The sequence below is a fragment of the Heterodontus francisci genome, chromosome 42 (genome assembly GCF_036365525.1).
Source record: "Heterodontus francisci isolate sHetFra1 chromosome 42, sHetFra1.hap1, whole genome shotgun sequence".
In the NCBI taxonomy this organism is placed as follows: Eukaryota; Metazoa; Chordata; class Chondrichthyes; order Heterodontiformes; family Heterodontidae; genus Heterodontus; species Heterodontus francisci.
Window position 1 is genome coordinate 20452901 of NC_090412.1, and position 23748 is coordinate 20476648.

At 40.3% G+C, this 23748-nt stretch overlaps 1 protein-coding gene across 2 annotated transcripts in view; it reads right to left on the reverse strand.

The window, feature by feature from the left end:
* Positions 1-8930: 8930 nt before the first annotated feature.
* LOC137355506 (A disintegrin and metalloproteinase with thrombospondin motifs 14) overlaps positions 8931-23748 on the reverse strand; it is a 216831-nt gene continuing 202013 nt past the window's right edge. The window contains exons 15-22 of one of the 2 annotated variants that reach the window (XM_068020727.1): positions 22684-22764; positions 22253-22416; positions 19386-19551; positions 17723-17855; positions 17037-17244; positions 16367-16496; positions 15814-15924; positions 8931-11129 (exon numbers count right to left, since the gene is read on the reverse strand). In XM_068020727.1, the coding sequence (XP_067876828.1) occupies positions 10516-11129; positions 15814-15924; positions 16367-16496; positions 17037-17244; positions 17723-17855; positions 19386-19551; positions 22253-22416; positions 22684-22764 (1607 nt within the window). In that variant the 3' untranslated portion in view covers positions 8931-10515. Of the gene's footprint in view, positions 11130-15813; positions 15925-16366; positions 16497-17036; positions 17245-17722; positions 17856-19365; positions 19552-22252; positions 22417-22683; positions 22765-23748 lie in introns of those variants that run through there. The other variant, XM_068020728.1, reaches the window with a different exon arrangement.

Below are 23748 nucleotides of genomic sequence, written 5' to 3' on the forward strand. Positions count from 1 at the left end.
ATTCGTAGGGAGCAGAAAGAGCAGTGCAAATATGAATGGAATCACTAGGAGGCACCTTAAATTGTTTGGTTAACTGATATGCTGCAACAAAGATATTATTTCATAGCAATGAATCAAGGCTTGGAGGAAAAGTGCCTTTAGGTTTGCTGTGTTATTAGATACTTGAGACAAGTTATTTACATATTCTACAAAATAATTCAAGTGCACATTTGCGAGATGAAGAAAAGAGAATACTTTGTGGAACTCATGCGTCAGATGATACATGCGTCGATTCTGTAGAAGCACAGCCAAATATCGCATTGTGTTTCAGTAGCTGTGTTAATATTTTGGAAGGTGTAAACAGTACTTAAAGTGCAAGGGATGGAAGCAACTGAAGACTGTTAAATACCCTGTAGTGCTGGTGTGATTTGCTGCTACTTTTGTGATAACATTGTTAATTTATTTCTGATTACTTGAATGATTTGCCAGTAAACTGCTTGCAGTTCAGGATCTTTGAGTTTTTATTTTTATTCGTTCTAATGTATTAAAAGCTGCATGGGTATGTTGCCTGCTACTAGTACCGATAGAGATTTAAATCAACAGGAGTAGAAAACTGAGAATATACTGATAGCAACACTAGCTGGGGCTTGTAGACTACTGACAGCTTTCAGCTCCTTGAGAAGTCACTTTATAAGCATTTATCTGGCAAGCTTGATCATCCACTGCATACTAGTGATACTTAGGCTACTTTAGATCTAGCATTGCATAAAGGGACAGGGGTAATTCACGGTCTTATGGGAAGGGATCCTCTGAGGAAAAGTGATCATAATACAATAGAATTTCATATTAAATTTGAGAGTGATGTGGTTAGGTCCAAAACTAGAGTCTTAAATTTAAAATATGCCTATTAAGGAGGTATGAAGGACGAGTAGGCCGAGGTAGCTGGAAAATTAGATTAAAAGATACAACTGTGGACAAACAAGAAATAATTCAGAATTCTCAACAAACATACATTTCCTTGAGAAATAAAAAAACTCCACTGCAATAGTGGTACATTCATGGCGAACTAGAAAAGTTAAGGATAGCATTAGATTAAAGGAGGAAGCTTGCAATGTTTCCAAAAGAGTAGTAAGCATGAGGATTGAATGTTTAATTATCAGCAAAGGATGAACAAAACATTGATAAAGAGGGAGGAAAAAGAATGGGAGGAAATGGAATGACAGTAAATTAGCAAAAGATATAAAAACATATTGTAAGAGCTTTTACAAGCATGAGTAAAGGAAGAAATTAGTAAAAGTAAACATGGGTCCCTTAGAGGCAGAGACAGGAGAAATTATAATGGAGAATACGAAAATGGCAGAAGCATTAAGCAAGTACAGTGCATCAGTCTTCACAGTAGAAGACTGATTTGCATTTATATAGCACCTTTCACGACCTCAGTATGCACCAAAGCCAATTAAGCACTTTTTAAGTGTAGTCCCTGTTGTAATGTAGGAAACACAGCAGGCAATTTGCACACAGCAAGCTCTCACAGACAGCAATGTGAGAATGATCAGATAATCTGTTTTTGTGATGTTGATTGCAGGACACTGGGGATTAATCTTCTTTGAAATAGTGCCATGGCATCTTTTACATCTACCTTTGAAAGTAGACGGGGTCTTGGTTTAATGTCCCATCTGAAAGACGGCACCTCCAACAGGACATCACAATGGAAGCATCACACCGATACACACTGTTACTCCTGATGCAATTACCTGGCTTAACCATCTGAATGGAAAATTATAGTTGTTGCTCTGCATCTACATCAGCCATAAAAGAGAGACTGTACTGGAGTGTCAGCCTAGATTTTTGGGCTCAAGTATCTGCAGTGGGACTTGAACTCACAATTGTCTGACTCAGAGACAAGAATGCTATCAAGTCAAACTGCTACCTAGATACAAAGAGCATAATGGAAATTGTGGGCAACCAAGAGTCTAATGCGGAAATGAAAGTAATGGAGTGTATTTACTGTAATGTCTCCTTTGTGGTGCACTTTCAGAGGTGCCATCTTTCAGATGGGACATTAAATCAAAGTCTCAACTGCTCTCGGTGGTAGATGTAAAAGATCCCATGGTACTATTTCGAAGAAGAGCAGGGGATTAATTCCCAGTGTCCTTCAAATCATCACAAAAGCAGATTATTTGGTCATCGTCATATTGCGGTCTGTGGGAGCTTGCTGTATGCAAATGTAGTACTGAATCCTTGCTTTCCCAGCCATGGAAACTGGTTCCTGACATGCCAGCAACTCTCTAGAGTCATTGATGCGAGTGCTCAGCAGTAAGAGCTTCTTCAGTGAAACTGAGAAGCTGGGAACGTTCCAGCCACAGCCAGGTGAGAGATTGCTGTTCAAAGCACTTCTCTCAAGTTCTGCTTATCACTGCTCGACAGGTAATTGCCAACTTCTTGGAAAGCACTTCACCTGTCCAGCACTTTACCCTTCACCTGAGCTTCCCTGCTGCCAGCCTTCACTATGGCACGGGAGCAGCTTTTGCAGTTCCAAATTGCCCAGGTATGTCCTGTACACAAAAAGCAGGACAAGTCCAACCCGGCCAATTACCTCCCCATCAGTCTACTCTCAATCATCAGTAAAGTGATGGAAGGTGCCATCAAGTAGCACTTGCTTAGCAATTACCTGCTCAGTGATGCTCAGTTTGGCTTCCACCAGGGCCACTCAGCTCCTGACCTCCTTACAGCCTTGGTTCAAACATGGACAAAAGAGCTGAACTCAGGAGGTGAGGTGAGAGTGACTGCCCTTGACACCAAGACAGCATTTGACCAAGTATGGCATCAAGGACCCCTAGCAAAACCGAAGTCACTGGGAATCAGGGGGAAAACTTTCCACTGGTTGGAGTCATACCTAGCGCAAAGGAAGATGGTTGTGGTTGTTGGAGATCAATCATCTGAGCTCCAGGACATCACTGCAGGAGTTCCTCAGGGTTGTGTCCTAGGCCTAACCATCTTCAGCTGCTTTATCAATGACCTTGCTTCAATCATACGGTCAGAAGTGGGAATGTTCAGCACCATTCGCGACTCCTCAGATACTGAAACAGTCCGTGTAGAAATGCAGCCAAGACTTGGACAATATCCAGGCTTGGGCTGATGAGTGGCAAGTAACATTCGTGCCACACAAGTGCCAGGCATGACCATCTCCAACAAGAGAGAATCTAACCATCTCCCCTTGACATTCAATATCATTACGATCGCTGAATCCCCCACTATCAACATACCAGGGGCTACCATTGACCAGAAACTGAACCGGAGTAGCCATATAAATACTGTGGCGACAAGAGCAGGCCAGAGGCTAGGAATCCTGCGGCGAGTAACTCATCTCCTGATTCCCCAAAGTCTGTCCACCATCTACAAGGCACAAGTCAGGAGTGTGATGGAATCCTCTTCACTTCCCTGGATGGGTGCAGCTTGAACAACACTCAAGAAGCTCGACACCATCCAGGAGATAGCAGCCCGCTTGAATGGCACACCATCCACAAACATTCACTCCCTCCACCATCAACACACAGTAGCAGCAGTGCGTACCATTTACAAGATGCACTGCAGCAACACACCAAGGCTCCTTCGACAGCATCTTTCAAACCCGCGACCTCTGCCAACTAGAAGGACATGGGCAGCAAATGCATGGGAACACCACCATCTGCAAGTTCCCCTCCAAGTCACACACCATCCTGACTTGGAACTATATCGCCATTCCTTCACTGTCGCTGGGTCAAAATCTTGGAACTCACTTCCCAACAGCACTGTGGGTGTACCGACCCCACATGGACTGCAGCTCGCCATCACCTTCTCAAGGGCAATTAGGGATGGGCAATAAATACTGGCCTAGCCTGCAACGCCCACATCCCATGAATGAATGAACGAACAAAAAAGTTCCACCTCTGAGGAGGGGAAAGGGCAGAGGCCACCCACAACCAACTGCTCCAGCAGCAGCCGCACACCAGCAGCCTTCTCAACTGCATACCCTTCCACAGGTCAGATGGGATGGACACCGAGATCCAGCTGGCAGAAGGCGAGACCTCCAACAGAATTTACAGGCAGAGGATCACGTCTTGTGATATGTATGAGTACCAGTGCCTCAGAAGATTCAGGCTCACACAGCAGGTTTCTGCTGATATCTGTAGCCTGATGGAACAAGATATCCTTCCCAGTGGATCAGGTGGAGGTGGGCATGAACTACCATTAGCCAACAAAGTGCCAGTCATTGGAGGGCCATCTCACCCCCCCCCCACCCCTTTTGCCAAGTTGTGTGCACACTTTTCCTGCAAGGAGAGAAAGCAGAGAGGTATGTGTGCTGGTAATGGCCTGTGTGGAGATGAAGGAAGACCATTTGTGGAGGGTTACTGTGAGTCATGGGTATGAGAGGGCAATAGGGTGAGGGTGAGCGTTGGTTGTTCAGATAGTGGTGATGTGCCTGCAGAGAGAGGATTGAATGGAATTGCAAGGTTTGTTGCCCTGAGGTGTGACGTGCAGGAGAATTCTAGGCAAGTCAGAGGCTGCGGCTTGGCACCTAAAAGTGTTATGTCACTCATCTGTCATCCCATCCTCTCGGTGCATGATCTCGAGGTTGGAGGAACCACATTCCTGCTGCTGACTTCCTTGGCTACTTCCTTCCACACCTGCTTGGTTGGAGAGGTTGTCCGCTTCCTCCTATTCTTGGTAGGGCCCACCTCACTGTTGCCCCTCACCTCCCTCAGCTGGACCTCCAGGTAAGAGTGAAACACCCAGGGGACAGCCTTACCAGGTCTCTATTCCTGTTGTTGCTGCAGTCTGAAAAATCCAAGTGCTGGTGAGCTTTCCTGAAACATGCCGTAGTCCCTTTAAAAAGAAATCCTTGGCAGAATGGATGTTTCATCCTGACCTCCCTCCCTAATTGGTCAGGGAGCCTGAAGGTGGGCTATTAACTGGTTTGTTCTGGGAAGGAGAATCCATGGAGACTGCACATGAAGGAGTTGGGTTCCAAACCCAAAAATGGTCACACCGTTGCTCCCGGGATTAAGGCAGTAAGATCCTGTCCAAAGTTTTTATTTAATGTTTCTGCCATTTCCTTATATTCCATTATAATTTCTCCTGTCTCTGCCTCTAAAGACCCATGTTTACTTTCACCAATTTCTTCCTTTCAAATCTGTTTTTGTATTTCTTGCTAATTACTCTCACCTATTTCCTCCCTCTCTATTAAGTTCTTGCTCATCCTTTGCTGATTTTTTTTTTAAAACCCTCTTAAATACTCAAGCTTACTACTCTTTTGGGGAACATCGTAAGCTTCTTTTAATCGAACAATATCCTTAACTTTTCTAGTTAGCCATGGTTGTATTATTTTTGTGGTGACGGTTTTATTCCTTAAGGGAATGTATGTTGAGAATTCTGAATTATTTCTTTAAATATTTGCCATTCCCATTGCCTAACTACCATCATATCTTTTAATCTAATTTCCCAATCTACCTCAGCTAACTTGTATTTAGCATAGTTTTGGACTTAAGAGAAATTATAGTTAAAATGGGACCAAAAGCTAACAAATCCCCTAGAACAGAAGACCTATACCCTAGGATTTAAAAAGAGGTGGCTGCAGAGATAGTGGATGCATTAGTTTTGAACTTCCAGAGTATCCTAGATTCTAGAATGGTCCCTGTGCATTGGAAGGTAACAAATATAACCCCACTGTTCAAGGAAGGAAGGAGGGAGAGAGAAAACAACGAACAATAAGTCAGTTAGCCTGATGTCAGTGTAAAAATGCTGGAATCTATTATTAATAGTGTAGAAAATCACAATTTGCTTAGGCAGAGTTATCATGGCATTGTGAAGGGGAAATTGTGTTTGACAAATGTATTGAGGGTCTTAACTAGCAGGGTGGATAAGGGAGAACCAGTGGTTATAGTATATTCAGAAGGCATTCAATAAGGTGGCATATAAGAGGTTGTTACACAAGACCATGGCTCATAGGATTGGGGTAATATATTAACATGGATTGAGGATTGGTTAACAGACAAAAAACAGAGTAGGAATAAAAGGGACATTTTCAGGATGGCAGGGTGTAGTGCCCTAAAGATTAATGTTGGGCCTCAGCTATTAACAATCTATATCAATGACTTAGATGAGGGGACCAAGTGAAATATATCAACTTTTTCTGATGATACAAAGCTAGCTGGAAAAATAAGCTGTGAGGAGGACGCAAAGAGGCTGCAAAGGGCGATCGGGCAAAAAGATAGCAGATGGAGTGTGAAGTGGGGAAGTTTGAAATTATACACTTTGGTAGGAAGAATGGAAAAGCAGACTATTTTTCAAAGGGTGAAAAACTAGTAAATGTTCTTATGCAGAGGGATTTGGGGGTCCATGTAATATGAACTACAGAAAGCTAGCATGCAGGTACAGTAGGCAAATGGTAGGTTAGCCTTTATTATAAGCAGTTTGCAGTGTAAGAGTAAGGAGTCTTGCTGCAATTCTATTGGGCTTTGGTGAGACCACACCTGGAGTATTGTGTACATATTGGTCTCTGTATGTAAGGAAGGATATACTTGTCTTAGAAAGGGTGCAAGAAACAATCACTGAACTGATTCTAGGAATGAGGAGGGCAGTCCTATCTGGAGAGATTGAGCAGAATGGGCCTACATTCTCTGGAGTTTAAAAGAACGAGAGGAGATTTCATTGAAATGTTACAAATTCCTAGAGGGCTTTACTAGATGCTGAGATGCTGTTTCCTTGCCTGGAGTGTCTAGAACTAGGAGGCATAATCTCAACATAAGGGGGTTGGCCATTTAGAACTGAGATGAGAACTTTCTTCACTGAGAAGGTTGTGAATCTTTGGAATTCACTACCCTAGAGGGCTGTGGATGCAGAATTGTCAAGTATATTCAAGGCTGTGATCGGTAGATTTTTGGCCACTATGGGAATCAAGGAACATGGGTACACTGCGGGAAAGTGGAGTTGATGTAGAAATTCAGCCATAATCTTACTGAATGGTGAAGCAGGCTGACTCTCAATGTGGCCTACTTTAAGGTTCTTAAATACTTGTTCGGGGCCTGTTATGCAGACAGCTTTGTCCTGGATGATGTTGAGCTATTTGTGTTGTAGCAGATGCACACATCCAGGCAAGTAGAGAGCATCACATTTCTGAATTGAGCCTTATAGGTGGTCGAGACTCTCTGATCGGCCTCAACCCACATTGCACTGCCCTGGGATTTCCTGGGGTTTCTCTTGTCCCAAACTTTGGAGGCAAATAATTTATGAAGAACCAGAACCAACACATCCACCTAGCACCCCCCCCCAATCCCATCTAAAAACCCTGATCTTGGTAGCCCAGAGCATGTCCTCCCCAGTATTTAGGCAAAGAGCGCAGATGGGCAACAGGCCTTTTTTTAATTCGTTTGTGGGATGTGGGCGTCGCTGGCTACGCCAGCATTTATTGCCCTTGAACTGAATGGCTTGCTGGGCCATTTCAGAAGGCATTGCTGTGGGTCTGGAGTCACATGTAGGCCAGACCAAGTGGGGCCAGCAGATTTCCTTCCCTAAAGGACATTAGTGAACCAGATGTTTTTTTTGCAACAATTGACAATGGTTTCATGGTCACCATTGGGCTAGCTATCTAATTCTAGATTTATTAATTGAATTAAAATTTCACTGTCATGGTGGATTCAAACCCATGTCCCCCGAGCACTAATCTGGGCCTCTGGATTACCAGTCCAGTGACATTACGACTATGCCACCGCCTCCCCTAAACCTGGGAGTAACCAGGGGCTATGCAAATGGCCTGGTTGGAAGAAAATAACTTAAGCAGCTGCTTCCTGAGAGGAGGCAACCTGAGGAAAATCAACTGTACCCTTCCATCCAACTAAATGTGAGGAAAGCTGACAGATTGGCTAGTGTGAATAAATCCGGCAGTCTAACTTTATTCAAAGGAGGTAAAACAGGCACAATGAGAGCTGATTTTGGTTATCAATGTCCCGCACCCAAAGGATGCCTGATGCTTTTATTTCAAAAAATGTTTTACTTTTCTGTGGAGCACGTGAGGCAAGCAGCCCAAAATTCATATTTTTAAACATGAGTGAATTACTTGTGGAGATGTGATAGCAGTCGGCAATTCAAGTAACTAATGTTATTGAGGTCCTTTGCCCAATCTCATGCTGGCCTCGGTGCCCATTTCACGCTGAAAAATGAACCCAAAGCAATTTCCACCCCAAAGTGTGTATGAAAATGACACTTAAGGTTGGTACTTTTAGCTATGTTCAAAACCAGATAGGCAGTAGTATAGAGGCAGACCAAGGGGTTCATCATACCGAGTTCCAATGTTGGGTTTTCCTATGATTAATCATTGAAAACCTGAGTAAACTTATTAACGAATGGCACCAAATGTTAAGGAACAGACAGAAAAGTTAAAAAAAAGGGATTTTCTTTTAAGGATCATATTTACATAGGGTAACTGCATGAATTCTCAGAACCATTTGGATGGAACGTATGTTGGGAATTACCCGAGTGCAAAATTCCCAGCGTGAGCCCCACCTGCTGAGAACAAAAGTCATTAACTTTGCTGTCTGAATGTTCAGCTTACAGCTTCACTCAAAAGTAAACCATCTGGATCAAAACTAGGCAGCCAGCAGTTCTATCTTCAGGTGTGATGAAATCTAAGATCATCTTATTAAGGATTGCTGAAAATATCACAGCCCAGTATGCACAATTTGACAAAATAATTGTTGCACTTGAACATGTTTTGCAATGGTCAGAACCATTAATTTGAAGAATTAAGCAGTCAGTAATGCTGATCAATAACTATTCTAACTGATAAAGGAATGAGAAGTATATTGGTTTGAAATATTACATGCTGTAAATATCAACTATGTCAAGATGAGAATGCAGCCTGCACATTACAAACAGAATGCAGCGCTTACAACAAAACTTTTGACAAAGTAAGATACCGAAATAGCATTTATTACCACTTTTAGCATGATTCATCAGTAAACTAAACAGTGGTTGAAATAAGTATCCTAGGGACCTACTGTTTCTGCATATTAGGGGTTAGTTCCTAACCAAATACAATGTTCAACAATACAATCAGCATTTAAATATCTGGACCAAGTAGAAGATTTGATCACCCAGTTAAGTGTGTGCACCAATTTCTTTTAACTGTACTCAACTTTTTTCTTATGAAAACACTGCATGTCTCAGCAGCAATAAAGTTTTAAAAACCTAATGACCTGCATATACACATTAAACAATGAATGGTGATTTTTAAGTCATGCACAGCACCATATGTAGGTCTTACATACATTCAATTTGCAGTCTATTTTGGTTTTCATCAAAGCAGATTGAAAACACTGGTTTTACATGAGGTCATATGATATCTGAAGAGGTTAAAAACTGTTCACAAGCTCATAATAGACTGTATTCGTTTCACAGTTATCGCTCAGCCATTGTACTGTATCAGGACAGACATTTAGATCTTATACAGTAAGCACAAGAACGTAGATTCCCGTTTAAATTTTTTACATAGTAATTTAAAAAGAACTAATATATAGCTTGGAGATGTTATTTATAAAAGAAATTCACTTCTATATTTTTGAATGAGAATGCATTGACTGTAATGTGAACATATGTTGTATACTGGCCAAGTTCAATAGTTCTATAAATTAAATTACACTGCTTTAGCCTCTATTCAACTCAAAAATGTGATGACACAAATGACTAGACATGGAGGCCATCGCTAATAAATTCTTTCAACAATGCAAAATTCAGATTTCTTTCCAATTCAATAAATATTAAAATTAAAAGCTCTTATTCATTTATGTACATGAACTATACAAACTGCAAGAAGAATTATGTTAATATATGTACTCTGTAATGAATGATGTGCCAAACAGCACTGTAAGGCAGATTTGTACAAGCAACAAGACAACTAAATCTAATATAACAGCAATCATTCACTTACATATTATAAAACTTTTAGGATGCTGACATTTACATTATATACACTATGAATGTAAATATATCATTTAATTACCACAACAATACTGAAAGTGTTTTCAAGACAATGTTTAAATTGCTTAAACCTAGCACACTGTATGGCACCGGAAGCTTGAGAAGCTACATGCATCATGTGTAGTGCAACCATTCCTTAATTATGAGATATTTTGTTTAGATCAGAGGAACATATTCATTTCATCAGGATTAAACTGTTCAATGTAAATTTGAATTTCATGCCAATGCAGTTCATTCACGTTAAACTAGCACCATTTTGTATCTGAAAACATTGACCTTTGCAATAGATGAGGCTGCTGTTATATTTTAAGAGTACTTGCATGTATAATCACCATCTTGAGTGGACATAATACAAAGCCAGAAATGACCAGGACACATCTTTACCTACAGCTCCAAGCTGAAACTGGCAGAAGCTGCCTCCAAGCAAGCAAGAGTATCAGGGATATATGGTTCCACTGAGAGGACATTGCAAAACTGCAGTTCAGTTTGAAGGAAATCAGCATTGTAGAATGGCAATTCATGTTAAGATGGTGAGATTCTGTGGATCAGGTCTGCTTCTGATTCACTGTCATCCCTTCTCTGTCTAGTTATAGCTGCTGAGCTCCATGTGTTGCTCCTACTAGTTGTAGGAGGCAAAGTTTTCTCCCTGTTTATAAACAGCTGATGAGTAGTAGTGGAGTCAAACATATCCATGTCGCTGTGCCATGTTGCCTGTTGAGCAGCAGGCAACCTAAATGTGCTTGCAAAAGTGCGAGTATTTAGCGGAGCAAAACTGTTGGCGGTTCCCTGAGACCCTGTTGCAAAAACTTTGGTTGAAGAACGGTCAATGTCATCTGTGCTGGCAGCTGAAGTGAGGGGCGTTGGCAAACTATCATCCTTCTTTATGGTAGTGCCTTTGACTGTTGGAAAATGGTTATGGGGGGTTGGCTTTGCCACTATTTCTGGGATTGAACTGGGATGGATGGTGCCCTCAACATCTTCAGTCTCTGAGGCTGCCTGAGAAAAAGGAGGTGGCAAAGTTGTGCCCTTTTTGTTGCAGGATTCACAGCACAACTTATTATACCCAGGAATAGAACAATATCTAGCCAAAACTTCCATCTGACAGAAAATTGATTTATCTCCAAGGCATGGCTCCTCTGTGAATTAAATCAAAACAAAGTAGTTAGGATTTGTCAAAAGACCAGTACATTAGTGAAATTTTATTTTACAAGAAAGTAATTCTTCAAATTGAATACATTTTGCTAGGAAATAAAAATGCCATCAGCTGAAGCTGTGTTCATTCCAAAAATGACCACTCAAGGTAAAATCTCCAAGAACAAGCAATGTTTGTTTCTAGTTATGAACAAAGGAATGAAACTGAAGAAGTGTGGTTTTCAGAGAAATACAGAACAATGCATAATAATTAGTAATCTGTTGATCTCACATGACTCAGAAGTGAAATTATCATAAGTTTTCTTAACTGATCTTAAGTTCTGTCTTGAATTAGGGTGCGTGAGAGAAACTTCCCAGCCTCTTACCATGTCCTCAGAATTTGTTTCCAGCATGCCAGAGGAGCTTTTAGTGTGTACTCACAGCAGCTTGCTTAGATTCTTGTGAGCTCCATCTGTTCAATACCTCTTGTGTTGGCCTTTCTAACTCATTTACATTGCATTCCACAGTTGCAACCATTTTTTGCCTCTTGGCATAAGTGAATGTGGCACCTAAAGGCCCGATTGGTGGCCTTACCTATTAATGTAGGGTCAACAGTTCTTACATGTAAGGTGAACAAGTTTTGTCTATAGGAAGGATAGGAACTCCAGGTCAGAGGTGGACAAATTAGTGGCAGGGTTGGAATAGAAGGCAGGTTGGAGGAGCTGGAGGGTAAAGGGCAGGGGCTGAGATAGTTTCCTAGTCTGTTGTTCAAGAGAAGTAAAATTATTTCAAAATCTAGAAGTCTATGCTGAAGTATGCCTTGTGTGGGTGCTATTAAATCATATCCTTCTCTGTTTGCTGTGTCAGCCCTGGTCATCATATGGCAATAAAATGCCTAAAATTAGGGAAAAGCTCAGAACTTTGTTCTTCTGCCAAACTTTACAAGCTCTGTTCCCTAAGCTCCTCCATCGTACTGCAGACAGGTACCCTCCAAACACATTCAAGATAGTCACTAGCACAAAGGACCATTCCCATCAGTATGGCTCTTCAACATTGATATTGTGTAGTCAATCAAGATCCTTGCTTCTAGATCAGTGCAGTTGCCTCAGGCTGATCCATTTAGGTCAAATAGGCTTTATATCAGGCTTACCAGAGATAAGTGATTATTCTGTATGGTGTACCAGTGGAAGTGCAGCAACATTCCGACCCTAGGACAATCACTTGTCGGAGAAAAGATATTCAACACAGTAGAGAAGGTACCTTCCTCTAACACTTCAGAGAATGGCCATTGGTGACAAATTCAGAAAGTAAATTAAAATTCTGTACTCACACCCCCTCACACATTCTGCACTAATGGCCTCAGGTGAACTATATTCATTGTGAAGGCCAGAGAAGGCCATTGTGTATGTGTACCCAAATGACTTTGTTCCTTCAAAGTTCCTACTTTCTCACCCTTTAGAAAGTACTCAAATATTAAGCGGTCTGTGATCCATTCCGGAGACTCACTCAACACAATCTCTTCCTCCAACATCGAAACTACCTTCTTGGAGTAGTTAATGGTCCAGAACAGATGGGGAAATAAGCTGGAAACAGTGACCTGCCTGTGCATAGCCCAAGATAGTGACCACAGCAACAGGACTGCTAGTAGGATGGACCTTACTATTCACTAGAGATAAAATATCAAACCCTGGGGACAAGAACAAATTGCTTCAACCATTAAAACTGCATCACTCCTAGCATAAGTACACCAAAGCAAGAAAAATGAATGTACCAACATACCCCTCCTGCAAACACTGCGTAATCAAAACATACAGTAGCTTCACGAAACATCCATATGAATGTAAAAACTTGAACACACGATTAAAACTAAATTATTTAGTTTCTTCTCTATCCCGATTTCAAGTTTACAATGACAACATACCCGTTTTGATCCTATGAACTAAAGTGGTTTAACTGATGTGGCCGACTGAGCTAATTTTAATTATATAACATCTTCAATTTAAGCGATAACCCAAAGCCACCCATGCCTGTTATTGTCTTTGCCGGTGTGTATTTATGAAGCATAACAGCAGTTGATTTCTATATTATTACAATGATGTTAACTTTATTGTTCTACATGTGATTGGTTCCCTGTATCTAAGGTTCAGGCATGCATTAGGAAGGGAGCTTGACAATATACTTTGGTAACTTGTTTTTACTGTGCAGAAAACATTCCTTCATGGAGCAATGTGGTGTCACTACTGTCAGTTTCACTCAGTTGGCAACAATCTCCTGCAAGTTATAAATTTGTGATTCAAGCCCTACGCCAAACATCAGCACACAGTCCAACGTGACACTTCAACTAAGAAAGTGCAGCATTGGTAAAAGTACAGTCTTTCATTTGGATATTAGAGATCCCATGACACTGCAAAAAGCTTAATTCTCCTGCATTCTGGCCAACATACTTTCCTCAACCAGTACCATTGCTATTTCTGGAGCTTTGCTGTACACAAAATGGCTGCTTTGTTTGGACCACAATAACAACAATGATGGCACTTCAAAGTAATTTATTCTATGTGCAGCATTTTGGAACATAAATACAATTCTTTCAGTTAAAAATCAGCTAAGACTGGTTGGTTCTGGGGTAAAAGGCTTCCTTCTTTAAAATCATGCTAGGCAGAAACATACAGGGCCTCCTTCTCTCTTGCCATATAAAGCCAAGGGCCTGTGCAATAGCACTAACTCATTTTGACTGAAAGCTACTTTAAACAGACTTCACAGTAAAATTGCTAGCCAAACCAAAAACAAATGCACAGAAGGAACTGGGGATGGCTGAGAGAGAGAGAGCATAATGCGTTAAGAATGCCTATAATCTGAAGAATAAAGGCAACCCAACAATGTAGGCATTCTATTTTAACTTTACTATAACATCTTTCATATACCAGAGGAACTGTGACTAAGCAGTACAGTATCTAGGAAGGAGGGCCCTGCAGAGGATTCTCAATCCTTGTTGCAAGACAGATCTTCCAAAAGCAGGCCCTGTGCATTTGTCAATCATAAACAGTAAGACTTAATCATCTATGAAGGTTACTAAGCCAATATGGCAGGCAGAAAGAAAATGTACATTTCCAGTTGCAATTATCCCACTCACCATATTGGGAAAGGGGGGGAAAAAATCAGCATCATTTACTCATTTTGCACTTTTGTAGTGCCAGAAGTGCTCACCAGATTGGAATAAATTGTATTAAAGACGCCTGAAGTCAATTAGATATTCATACAAATGCCCAACATTTACACCGGTATAGAACTTATTATCCACATATCCATCTAAAAAATTGGTGTTCAGGGCTGCTAGGAAATGCAATTAGAAGCAAGTTTTGTCACAGCATTTGACCAAATTTCTGGACCTTTTTGCTGCTTCTTTCTAGTTTCCACTTGGTTGGTCAGGATGCTTTGTACAAAGTGCTTTGGCACTGTCATTTTTGGTTTGCCCATGGTTTTTGGACTATAGGAATCTCTCTTCACTTATGTTTTGTGGAGAAAGAGCAGTAGTATTGAAGGGATATCAGGCAGGCCAGGGTGCACCAGTGGCAGATTGTGCCCATCTGCCGAGACTCATCCATTTGTACTTACAGGTAGACACATCTGACAATGACCATGCAGAACTGACTCTAGTTGCAGAGCTGTGAATTAGCTACAGGGATATTTGCAGCTAAACATATACAGTAGGGGTGGCACTGACAGATGAAGAATTATACCTGGACGTCTTTTTTCCTTTATAATAAAAACAAGAAATGCTGGAACCACTCAGCAGGTCTGGCAGCATCTGTGAAAAGAGAAGCAGAGTCAACGTTTCGGGTCACTGGCCCGAAACGTTAACTCTGCTTCCCTTTTCACAGATGCTGCCAGACCTGCTGAGTGGTTCCAGCATTTCTTGTTTTTATTTCAGATTTCCAGCATACGCAGTATTTTGGTCTTTTTTCCTTTGACTCCTTCCAGGAAAACAGCAATACTGTCTTATTGCGAAGGCAGGACCCCCCTTTCTAATTACTACTACACTCACATTATCTCTGCTTAATAGCCATCAAACAGGAGTTACCATCGCTACAGTTATTGTGCCAGGCATTTTTGTTATGCCAATACTGAAATATACATTAAAAACATTCGCCACTTGATAAAGGCTACCAAAATTTAGTCTGTATTTCTCTAAATTTTACCTATATGGCTTTATGAACTTTTTAAATGCAAATTCTCACTCACCCCTCCTTACAAATTCCCAATACCATACCCTGGGTCGCACGTATGTCCACACAAATCTGATTCAGAAAAATCAGGTAGGGTTGGTGCTAACAACGCATTTCCCAAGCAATAGGTTAAATGGAAAATCTACACCTCTATGTCTAAAAGTAAATAACTAGTCTCTTTTAAAAAAAAACACAACAGCTATGACCACTGTCTCCAAAAACACTCATTATTGTATTCACAGATTCATGGGTAGATTTTTTGAATTTGCATCCCCAATAGTATATTTTCGGTTTGTTAATTTCAACAGATGGAAGACTTGGCTGGCCACGAAACGAGGCAGCTATACTTCACAACCAATATTGCGATTAGTATCCCGAGATGCTATTTCAGGAGTGTTAGTTCGTAAAATCTACCCCAATATTGAAACGTTATTGGTACAAGAATAGCTGGTAAAGTGAAAATTACTTGTTGAAATTTTATGAACAGGCTTCTCTGGAACGAGCTGCGACACCCAGTGGCCTTGGGGAGTCACTTGATCAATGGTTTCCATGCTTGGAGTAAAAACAGAAGACTTTCCTAAATGAGTTAAAAAGATTTTTGAGAAAGTTAATGTTTTATTTTTCATACCACTGACAGAGCATCACCCAGTGGAAACACACATCGGGAACATGGGTATGAAGATCACCATACCCTGTACGATTTTCTGTCCAGTGACTTTAATAGAGAGAAAATCATATGCATGCTGGCCTTTGTACGACAATTCCCAATATGCGCTCCCATTACCCAAAGATCTGCTTTGGGAGTGCTAATTCCTAAAACCTGCCTCCATGTAACTGTGTATTTATAAAGAAACCAACAATATAAAGTGCTATTAAAAAATTGATGTTTCTGTAAATGCATTCCACATAATTCAGTTAGTTTGTGCTGAGTGTAACAATCTGAACAACACTGATTACTACAGCAGTCAGAAAATACAATGAACTGAGGCCAGCACACTCACACATGACCACGTCCTTACCATTACATGGTATCACTTTGCACGCTTGCACAGTTTCAGGCTTTTCACCCTTGCAATGACTGATGCTGTTATCACTGCCTCGGCACACCACCTGTCGTTGCTGGATGCCTTCTCCACAAGTCACAGAGCACTGGGCCAAGAAAATCAAGGACAGAGAAACAAGAGTGATGTTCTAGCACATGTAAATCTGGCAACAGGAATTGTAAATGTGCAAAATCTACCATTCCTCAAGATCATTTTCTCTGAATATGATCATTACAGTTTGAATGAGTTTTTTTTTAATAACTTGTGTGTTGATGCATTTGTCATTACATAGAATTCACAGTGCAGAAACAAGCCATTTGGTCTATGCCGATGTTTAGGCTCCACAAGAGCCTCCTCCCTCCCCTCTTCAGCTAAAGCCATCAGTATATCCTTCGATTCCTTTTTCCCTCATTACCTATCTAGCTTCCCCTCAAATGTGTCTGTGCTGTTGGGCTCAATTACTCTATGTGGTAGCAAGTTCCACATTTTAACCACTCTCTGGTTAAAGAAGTTCCTCCTGAATTGCTACTTGGATTTAATAGTGGGTAGCTTATATTTATCTCTAGTTTTGGACTCACCCACAAGTGGAAGCATCTTGAATAGTTTAGAATGGTTTGAAGAAATAAGTTCTGTGAGCTTTGTGTACCTGAGACCAAGCTCCTGTCCGCCACTGTGCTGGACATGGTGTACGGTTACATGGCCTCCGACTGTCGGGACGGTCTCCAGCACAGTACTTGGTATGCACTGTTCTATTAGCACTCTCATTGAGAGACTGGACACACTGTACAACTCTCGTTTGGTATCCTGCTTTTCCACAGGTTTTACTACAAGATCCCCATTTCTCTGTTAACCACCTGCAACAGAACGGAATTAAACATGAAAGCAACATTCAACATTAAAAACCAACATTAATAGAATGTGTTTCCTGTGAACAGGTGGGTATAGTATTACTTAGAATAAACAACGGTGCTTTTCTTAATAGAAATGAAAAATGCAGGTTGCACAGAAAAATGGGAAGTCAATATTTTGCATGTAGAACCTCTGTCAGAACTGTATTTTAATTCGACACTCCTGTTCATACCCTGGTAACATTAAAAATAAATCACACACAGAGTAGAACTCTCCACCTGATTCTAACCGCATACACAAAACTCTTCTCACTGGCCTGATTGTGATACATGTTGAGGCAAAAGCAGCATTATGATTTAATCTACTTCATTGACGGGTGTCTTCTACAGATACCAGTCTGAGACTATTTACAGAATCTGTTTGAAACTTTGCTCACGATCTTCCAGTTAGCTCTAGATGGATGAGAAGTAGCATTGTGCTTACGATGGTTGTGTGCACTTGTGAAGGTTGCAACGTCTCCTTATAGGCTTTGGTTTCTTGTTGTTATCACAGAAATTCCTATGCACCATCTTGCTGTCACTTTTTCGTCTGCAGCCATATTTTGTGTATTGTATGCCTGAAAGTATGGTTACAATATTAGTATACTCTTGTACTGATATCTGGCAAAATAATCAAAATTAATACAAAAACCTGGATTTGAAGTTGTGTTTATATGCTCTGTACTTTGAAATCTTTGTACCATAAAATACGCCATTACAAGATGTCATACAATTCAGGGTCCCTTTTGAACTGGATAACTACAGGTAGATTCTGTCAATTAGTCCCTTTTGCAGAATGGGAAGACATACCTGGACTTCAGGCATGGGGCTCAGCGCAATGCAGTATACCTTGCATAATTTTCCATTCCTTCATTTTTGATGGACAGGTGTACTGATCTCTGAACCTAAAATCCTGATCTGCACTCTCTATATGCAAAGCTCTATGCTGAGGATCAAGAATTCATAAAATTTAACCCTAAATGTTTATTGTGGTGGGATTCTGCTTACATTAGGCAAAGGTCTTCTCTGCAAAGTCTCAATTTTTGTATGTATAATTGACAAAAATGTTCACGTTGTTAATTTTTAAGTTAAATTGGGGGATGAAGTATTATAAAAATACCCATGTTTGTTTAAAAAAAGTCAGTGTCTCCCATTCAGTTGTGACAGGTCAAAAGCAGAGTCCTTCCAGATTGAATCTCCTGCTCAGTCCTATTTGGATGAGGCATTCAATGGGCTGTCTTTGCCTAGCTGCTGCACGGTTAAGATTGGATGGTTCCATCCAGAGACTGGATGCTGCACTCTGTACATCATCACTGGAAAGTTCAGTCCCAACTTACCTGATTAATAACTGAACAGTAATCAAGCAACAAGTGTTGCAGATTATGCTACATACCTGGTTTAAGCAAAAGAGTGAACAGATAGATTGGCATACTTTATAACAGCACAGTGGTTTTTGCTCAGGAAGTATCTTTTAACCATCAAATATTGAGGTTATTTGGTTTCTAGGTTACTCGAGACATCTTCAAGTCACTTATTCCTTTGTACAAATTTGGGATCAACAATGGGCCTGTAAATAATTCTTCAGGAATAGGATAGTGACATCGGATTCAAGCAGCCAGTTCCCTTTTGATAAATTAAGTCTAACTACTTTACTCCTAACTGTGTCTCTCAATTCATTTCCCTCCAAAAATACAGTCAAGGCTGTATTTACACAACTGCAACACCAGTGTGAAGCAGTTCCATTTCACACCAGTGTTTTTCAAACTTTGCGTCAAAAACAGATTAGTTCCTAACTCTGGATTTACACAACTTCAGCATCAGCGCCAAGGTTGTAATGTAAATGCACTGCACTTGTCTCAAATCCATTCATACTGTCAGCTTCAAATACTTGCACATCTAATTTATTCCATAATCCGCTGTTCTTTGGGTAAAACGTTTCTGCTTGCCTTCTTACTCCCAATTTGCACAAAACCTCAATTTGGAAAATTCCAACAGACTGCCATTTAAAAAAAAAAATGGAAAATCCACTTTGTGATTAAGTGGCATGAGCTGCAATGTATTAATAAACATGCAGCATTGTGGCGTTACCCAGGTCACTGACAACAGACCTCCTCCACAGGCTTTCGAACACTGGGACCAACTCTTTAATGCCCACTCGTAACTTTCAGTGTCTTCCAGGAGTACATTGTTGTTGCCAATCACAGGAAGTAGGTCTTCATGAATAACATACTTGTACAATAAACTTGATTTAGTATCTTCACCTTGTGGGCTAATCTGAAATAACAGAAATTGTCTTCCATTTAAACAAGCTCCAATAAATCCTGAATATTATGATCTTAATTTTGTGCACAGAATCCCTAAAATACTTTTTCCTGAAATATTTTTTAAACAATTATTTTTTTCCATGCTACATTCCTGCTGCAGCAATAGGCCAAACTTGAAAACATGCTTTCTGCTTATTTCCAAGAATCAGCATCATTTTCAGATTTACATACTGTGCCATGCATTTGCCCACTCATCCAACTTATCCAAATCACATTGGAGCCTCCTTGCATCCTCCTCACAGCTCACAGTCCCCCCCAGCTTTGTGTCATCTGCAAGCTTGGAAATGGTACATTTAGTTCCCTCACCCAAGTCATTAATATATATCGTGAATAGCTGGGGCCCAAGCACTGATCCCTGTGGTACCCCACTAGTCACTGCCTGCCACCCAGAAAAAGACCTGTTTATTCCTACTCTCTGTTTCCTGTCTGTCAATCAATTCTCAATCTATGCCAGTATATTACCCCCAATCCCATGTGCTTTAATTTTGCACACTAACCTCTTATCTGGGACCTTATCAAAAGCCTTCTGAAAATCAAAATACACCACATTCACCGGTTCCCCCTTATCTAATCTACTAGTTACATAGTCATAGAGCTATACAGCACAGAAACAGGCCCTTCGGCCCATCGTGTCTGTGCCAGCCATACAGCGGCCAACTATTCTAATTCCATATTCCTGCATTTATAAAGGATGGGTTTACAATTTAATTACATAAAGAATCAAGAGGAAATAATTCACCCCATCTGTTCAAGCAGTATTTTGGAGGTACTGTGGTGGGGCGGGGTCCGAAATGACAAGAAAACTTCCCTTGTGTAATCTGGCTGTTGTTTGAACTGGTTTTCTATACTCCGCTTGTCTCCACCATCCATGAAAATTGGTCACCTCAGCAATCCTCAAAAAACTCCAGTAGATTTGTTAAGCATGACTTCCCTTTCGTAAACCCATGCTGACTTTGTCCAGTCCCGTTCATGCTTTCCAGGTGTTCTGCTATCACATCTTTTATAATAGACTCTAGCATTTTCCCCACTACTGATGTAAGTCTAACTGGTCTGTAATTCCCTGTTTTTTTTCTCTCCCTCCTTTTTTAAATAGTGGGGTTACATATGCCACCCTCCAATCTATAGGAACTGCTCCAGAGTCTGTAGAATTTAGGATGACTACCACCAATGCATCCACTATTTCCAGGGCCACTTCCTTTAGTACTCTGGGATGTAGATTAGCAGGCCCTGGGGATTTGTCAGCCTTTAACCCCATTAATTTCCCTAGCACTATTTTTTTTTTTTAACTAATACAGATTTCCTTCAGTTCCTCCCTCTCATTAAACCTTTGGTTCCCGAACATTTCTGGGAGGTTATTTGTGTCCTCCTTTGTGAAGACAGAACCAAAGTATGTGTTTAATTGTTCTGCCATTTCTTTGTTGCCCATTATAATTTCCCCCATTTCTGACTGTAAGGGACCTACATTTATCTTCACTAATCTTCTTCTCTTCACATATTTATAGAAGCTTTTACAGTCAGTTTTTATGCTCCCCGCAAGTTCACTCTCATACTCTATTTTCCCCCACTTAACCAACCTCTTTGTCCTCCTTTGCTGAATTCTAAACTGCTCCCAATCCTCAAACTTGCTGCTTTTTCTGGCAATTTTATATGCCTCCTCTATACTATCCCTAACTTCTTTTGTAAGCCACGGTTCAGCTACCTTACCTTACTGGTTTTATTTGTGCGCCAGACAGGAATGAATAATTGTTGTAATTCATGCACACGTTCTTTAAATATTATCCATTGCCTATCTACCGTCAACCCTTTTAGTAAAGTTGTCCAATCTACCACAGCCAATTCGCACCTCATACCTTCATAGTTTCCTTTATTTGGATTCAGGACCCTTGTTTCGGATTCAACTACTTCACTCTCCATCCTAATGGAGAATTCTATCATATTATGGTCGTTCCTCCCCAAGGCACTCCGCCCAACAAAATTGTTAATTAATCCTTTCTCATTGCACAATACCCAATCTAGGATAGCCTGTTCTCTAGTTGGTTCGTCAACGCATTGGCCTAAAAAACCATCACGTACACATTCCAGGAAATCCTCCTCCACAGTATTATTGCTAATTTGATTTGACCAATCTATATGAAGATGAAAGTCACCCATGATGATAGTTGTACCCTTATTGCATGCATCTCTAATTTCCTGTTTAATGCCATCCCTTACATCAATAAAATATATCTCACAACCATACAAACTAGGAGGGTCACAGGTTTGATTGGAGTCTGTTTTGAGTCCATTGATCTCATTTGAAGTGGCAGGAGAGGTGGGACTACATAAGAACATAAAGACTATCGTTCTCAGACTCTTTGGCTAGGGATGGAGAGAATTAGCTGGGTTTTTTGCTCATGACCACTATCCACTATTTTCTGCTGTCCTGCATTTCTGTGGATGCCCAGTTAGGTCATGCTCAAGTGTGATGCCCCAGTTGTTGATTAGCCTGCCTATTCTCCATGTCTCGACTAGCATCAACGCTGGACATTTGGGTGAGATATCAGAGAAATTGTACCTTGGAATGAGTTTGGCATAAGGGGAGAAGAAAATGCAAAAACAAATATCAAAACTCTTTTTTTTAAAGAAGAAAGTTTAATAATTGCATTACTTACAAAAACAATTATGTTGTTGCGCACTGGACCACTGGATTTAAGAATTTCCTTGTCATTTTCTATGGAATATTCCCACTCCAGACCCATTTCTATAAACATCTTTGGTTTTGAACTTTCACCTTTGGCATTGAGAATGAAATTACCAGTTGCTTGATTCTTCACAGCTGTTAAGAAAATGTGGCCTTTAAATGTCCAATCTAACTTATCTTAAGCATTATATGAAATGCTTTAGTTATCAGTTTTAAGTTTTCATTTGGTATTGAAAATATCATGAATGTATGTAATGTTTTCCTAAATAAATTAAGAGCTTCCATAGCAACTTATTTCCTCCGAAGTTTAATTCTCAATTATTTTTAAATATAGCAAAGATTATGAAACTATTTACAGAGCCAAATATTGATATGTCACTAGATCCCTTAAAGAAAACTTACAAATTAGATTTTTGGAGGGTTCAGTTTCTTCGACCTGAACATGTCTTGCTCCTGCTGGTATTTCAAACATTTTGAACATCCCTGCAAATATATGAACATTAGAATTAATTAATTCAGACTTGATCAATGCTCCCTTTTAGATTTGAAAATTGTAAAAGCTAGAGAATACTTTTAAGACCTTGCACAAGAGCCCTGCTCATTGGTTTGCTTAATATGACTGCAGTTTATTTACAATGTAAATCGCGTGCAAATTAACATGTTCTACAAAAATAAGATATGAGTGCTTTGGTGAATGTCACAAGAGTAAAATTATTAGTGATGTTGCTATATCGATATAGTAGAGATGTTCCTTTTGAACTTGTGTTTTGAGATGATCTATTGGGTTAGCAGACTGTCCTCTCATCTCTGCAACCTGGACTCCAATCCAGCCCAGATAGATGGAATGAAGGTCTCCTCCCTGTGACTACAAGATTGTAATTAAATTAGTCTGGGGAGTCTCAATCTAATGTTCACATAAATCCACACATAATTGCTCATATTTTGCCATTAACAGACAATCTTACATAGACCAGTCAAAAGGATGCTGGAGATGAGTTCCATGGTGAGTGCTCTCCTCAGGCTGGGGCTAAGTTGTAGAGACAGAGGCAGGGGATATTATGGAGAGAGATGCGATCAACTGTCAAATAGCTGGATATACAAGTAAATAAATAACCAAGGTTAAACATTTTACTTTGGAAACTTCAGAACTGGTACACGATGAAATGAAACAACAATTAAACATTTTCATTCCTCCTCACCTTCTGCTGTTAAAGAAAAAAAAAATGTCATTTACAAAAAATTTAAAATAGTTCAATTAAAAGTGGATTGAAGGAAATTGAAGTACCGGCATCTAATTCCTGAAGATTTGCCTTATTTTTGATTGTCATCATACCATTAAGAGACAGCCAGGAGTTTTTCCAAGATGCTCTAACTTTCAATGCATTGGTTTCTTCCTAGGAAATGTTACTGGCCTAGCAATCTGTCTAGGAATTGCAGTAGTGCAAATGGGCAGTATTGAACTGGCCA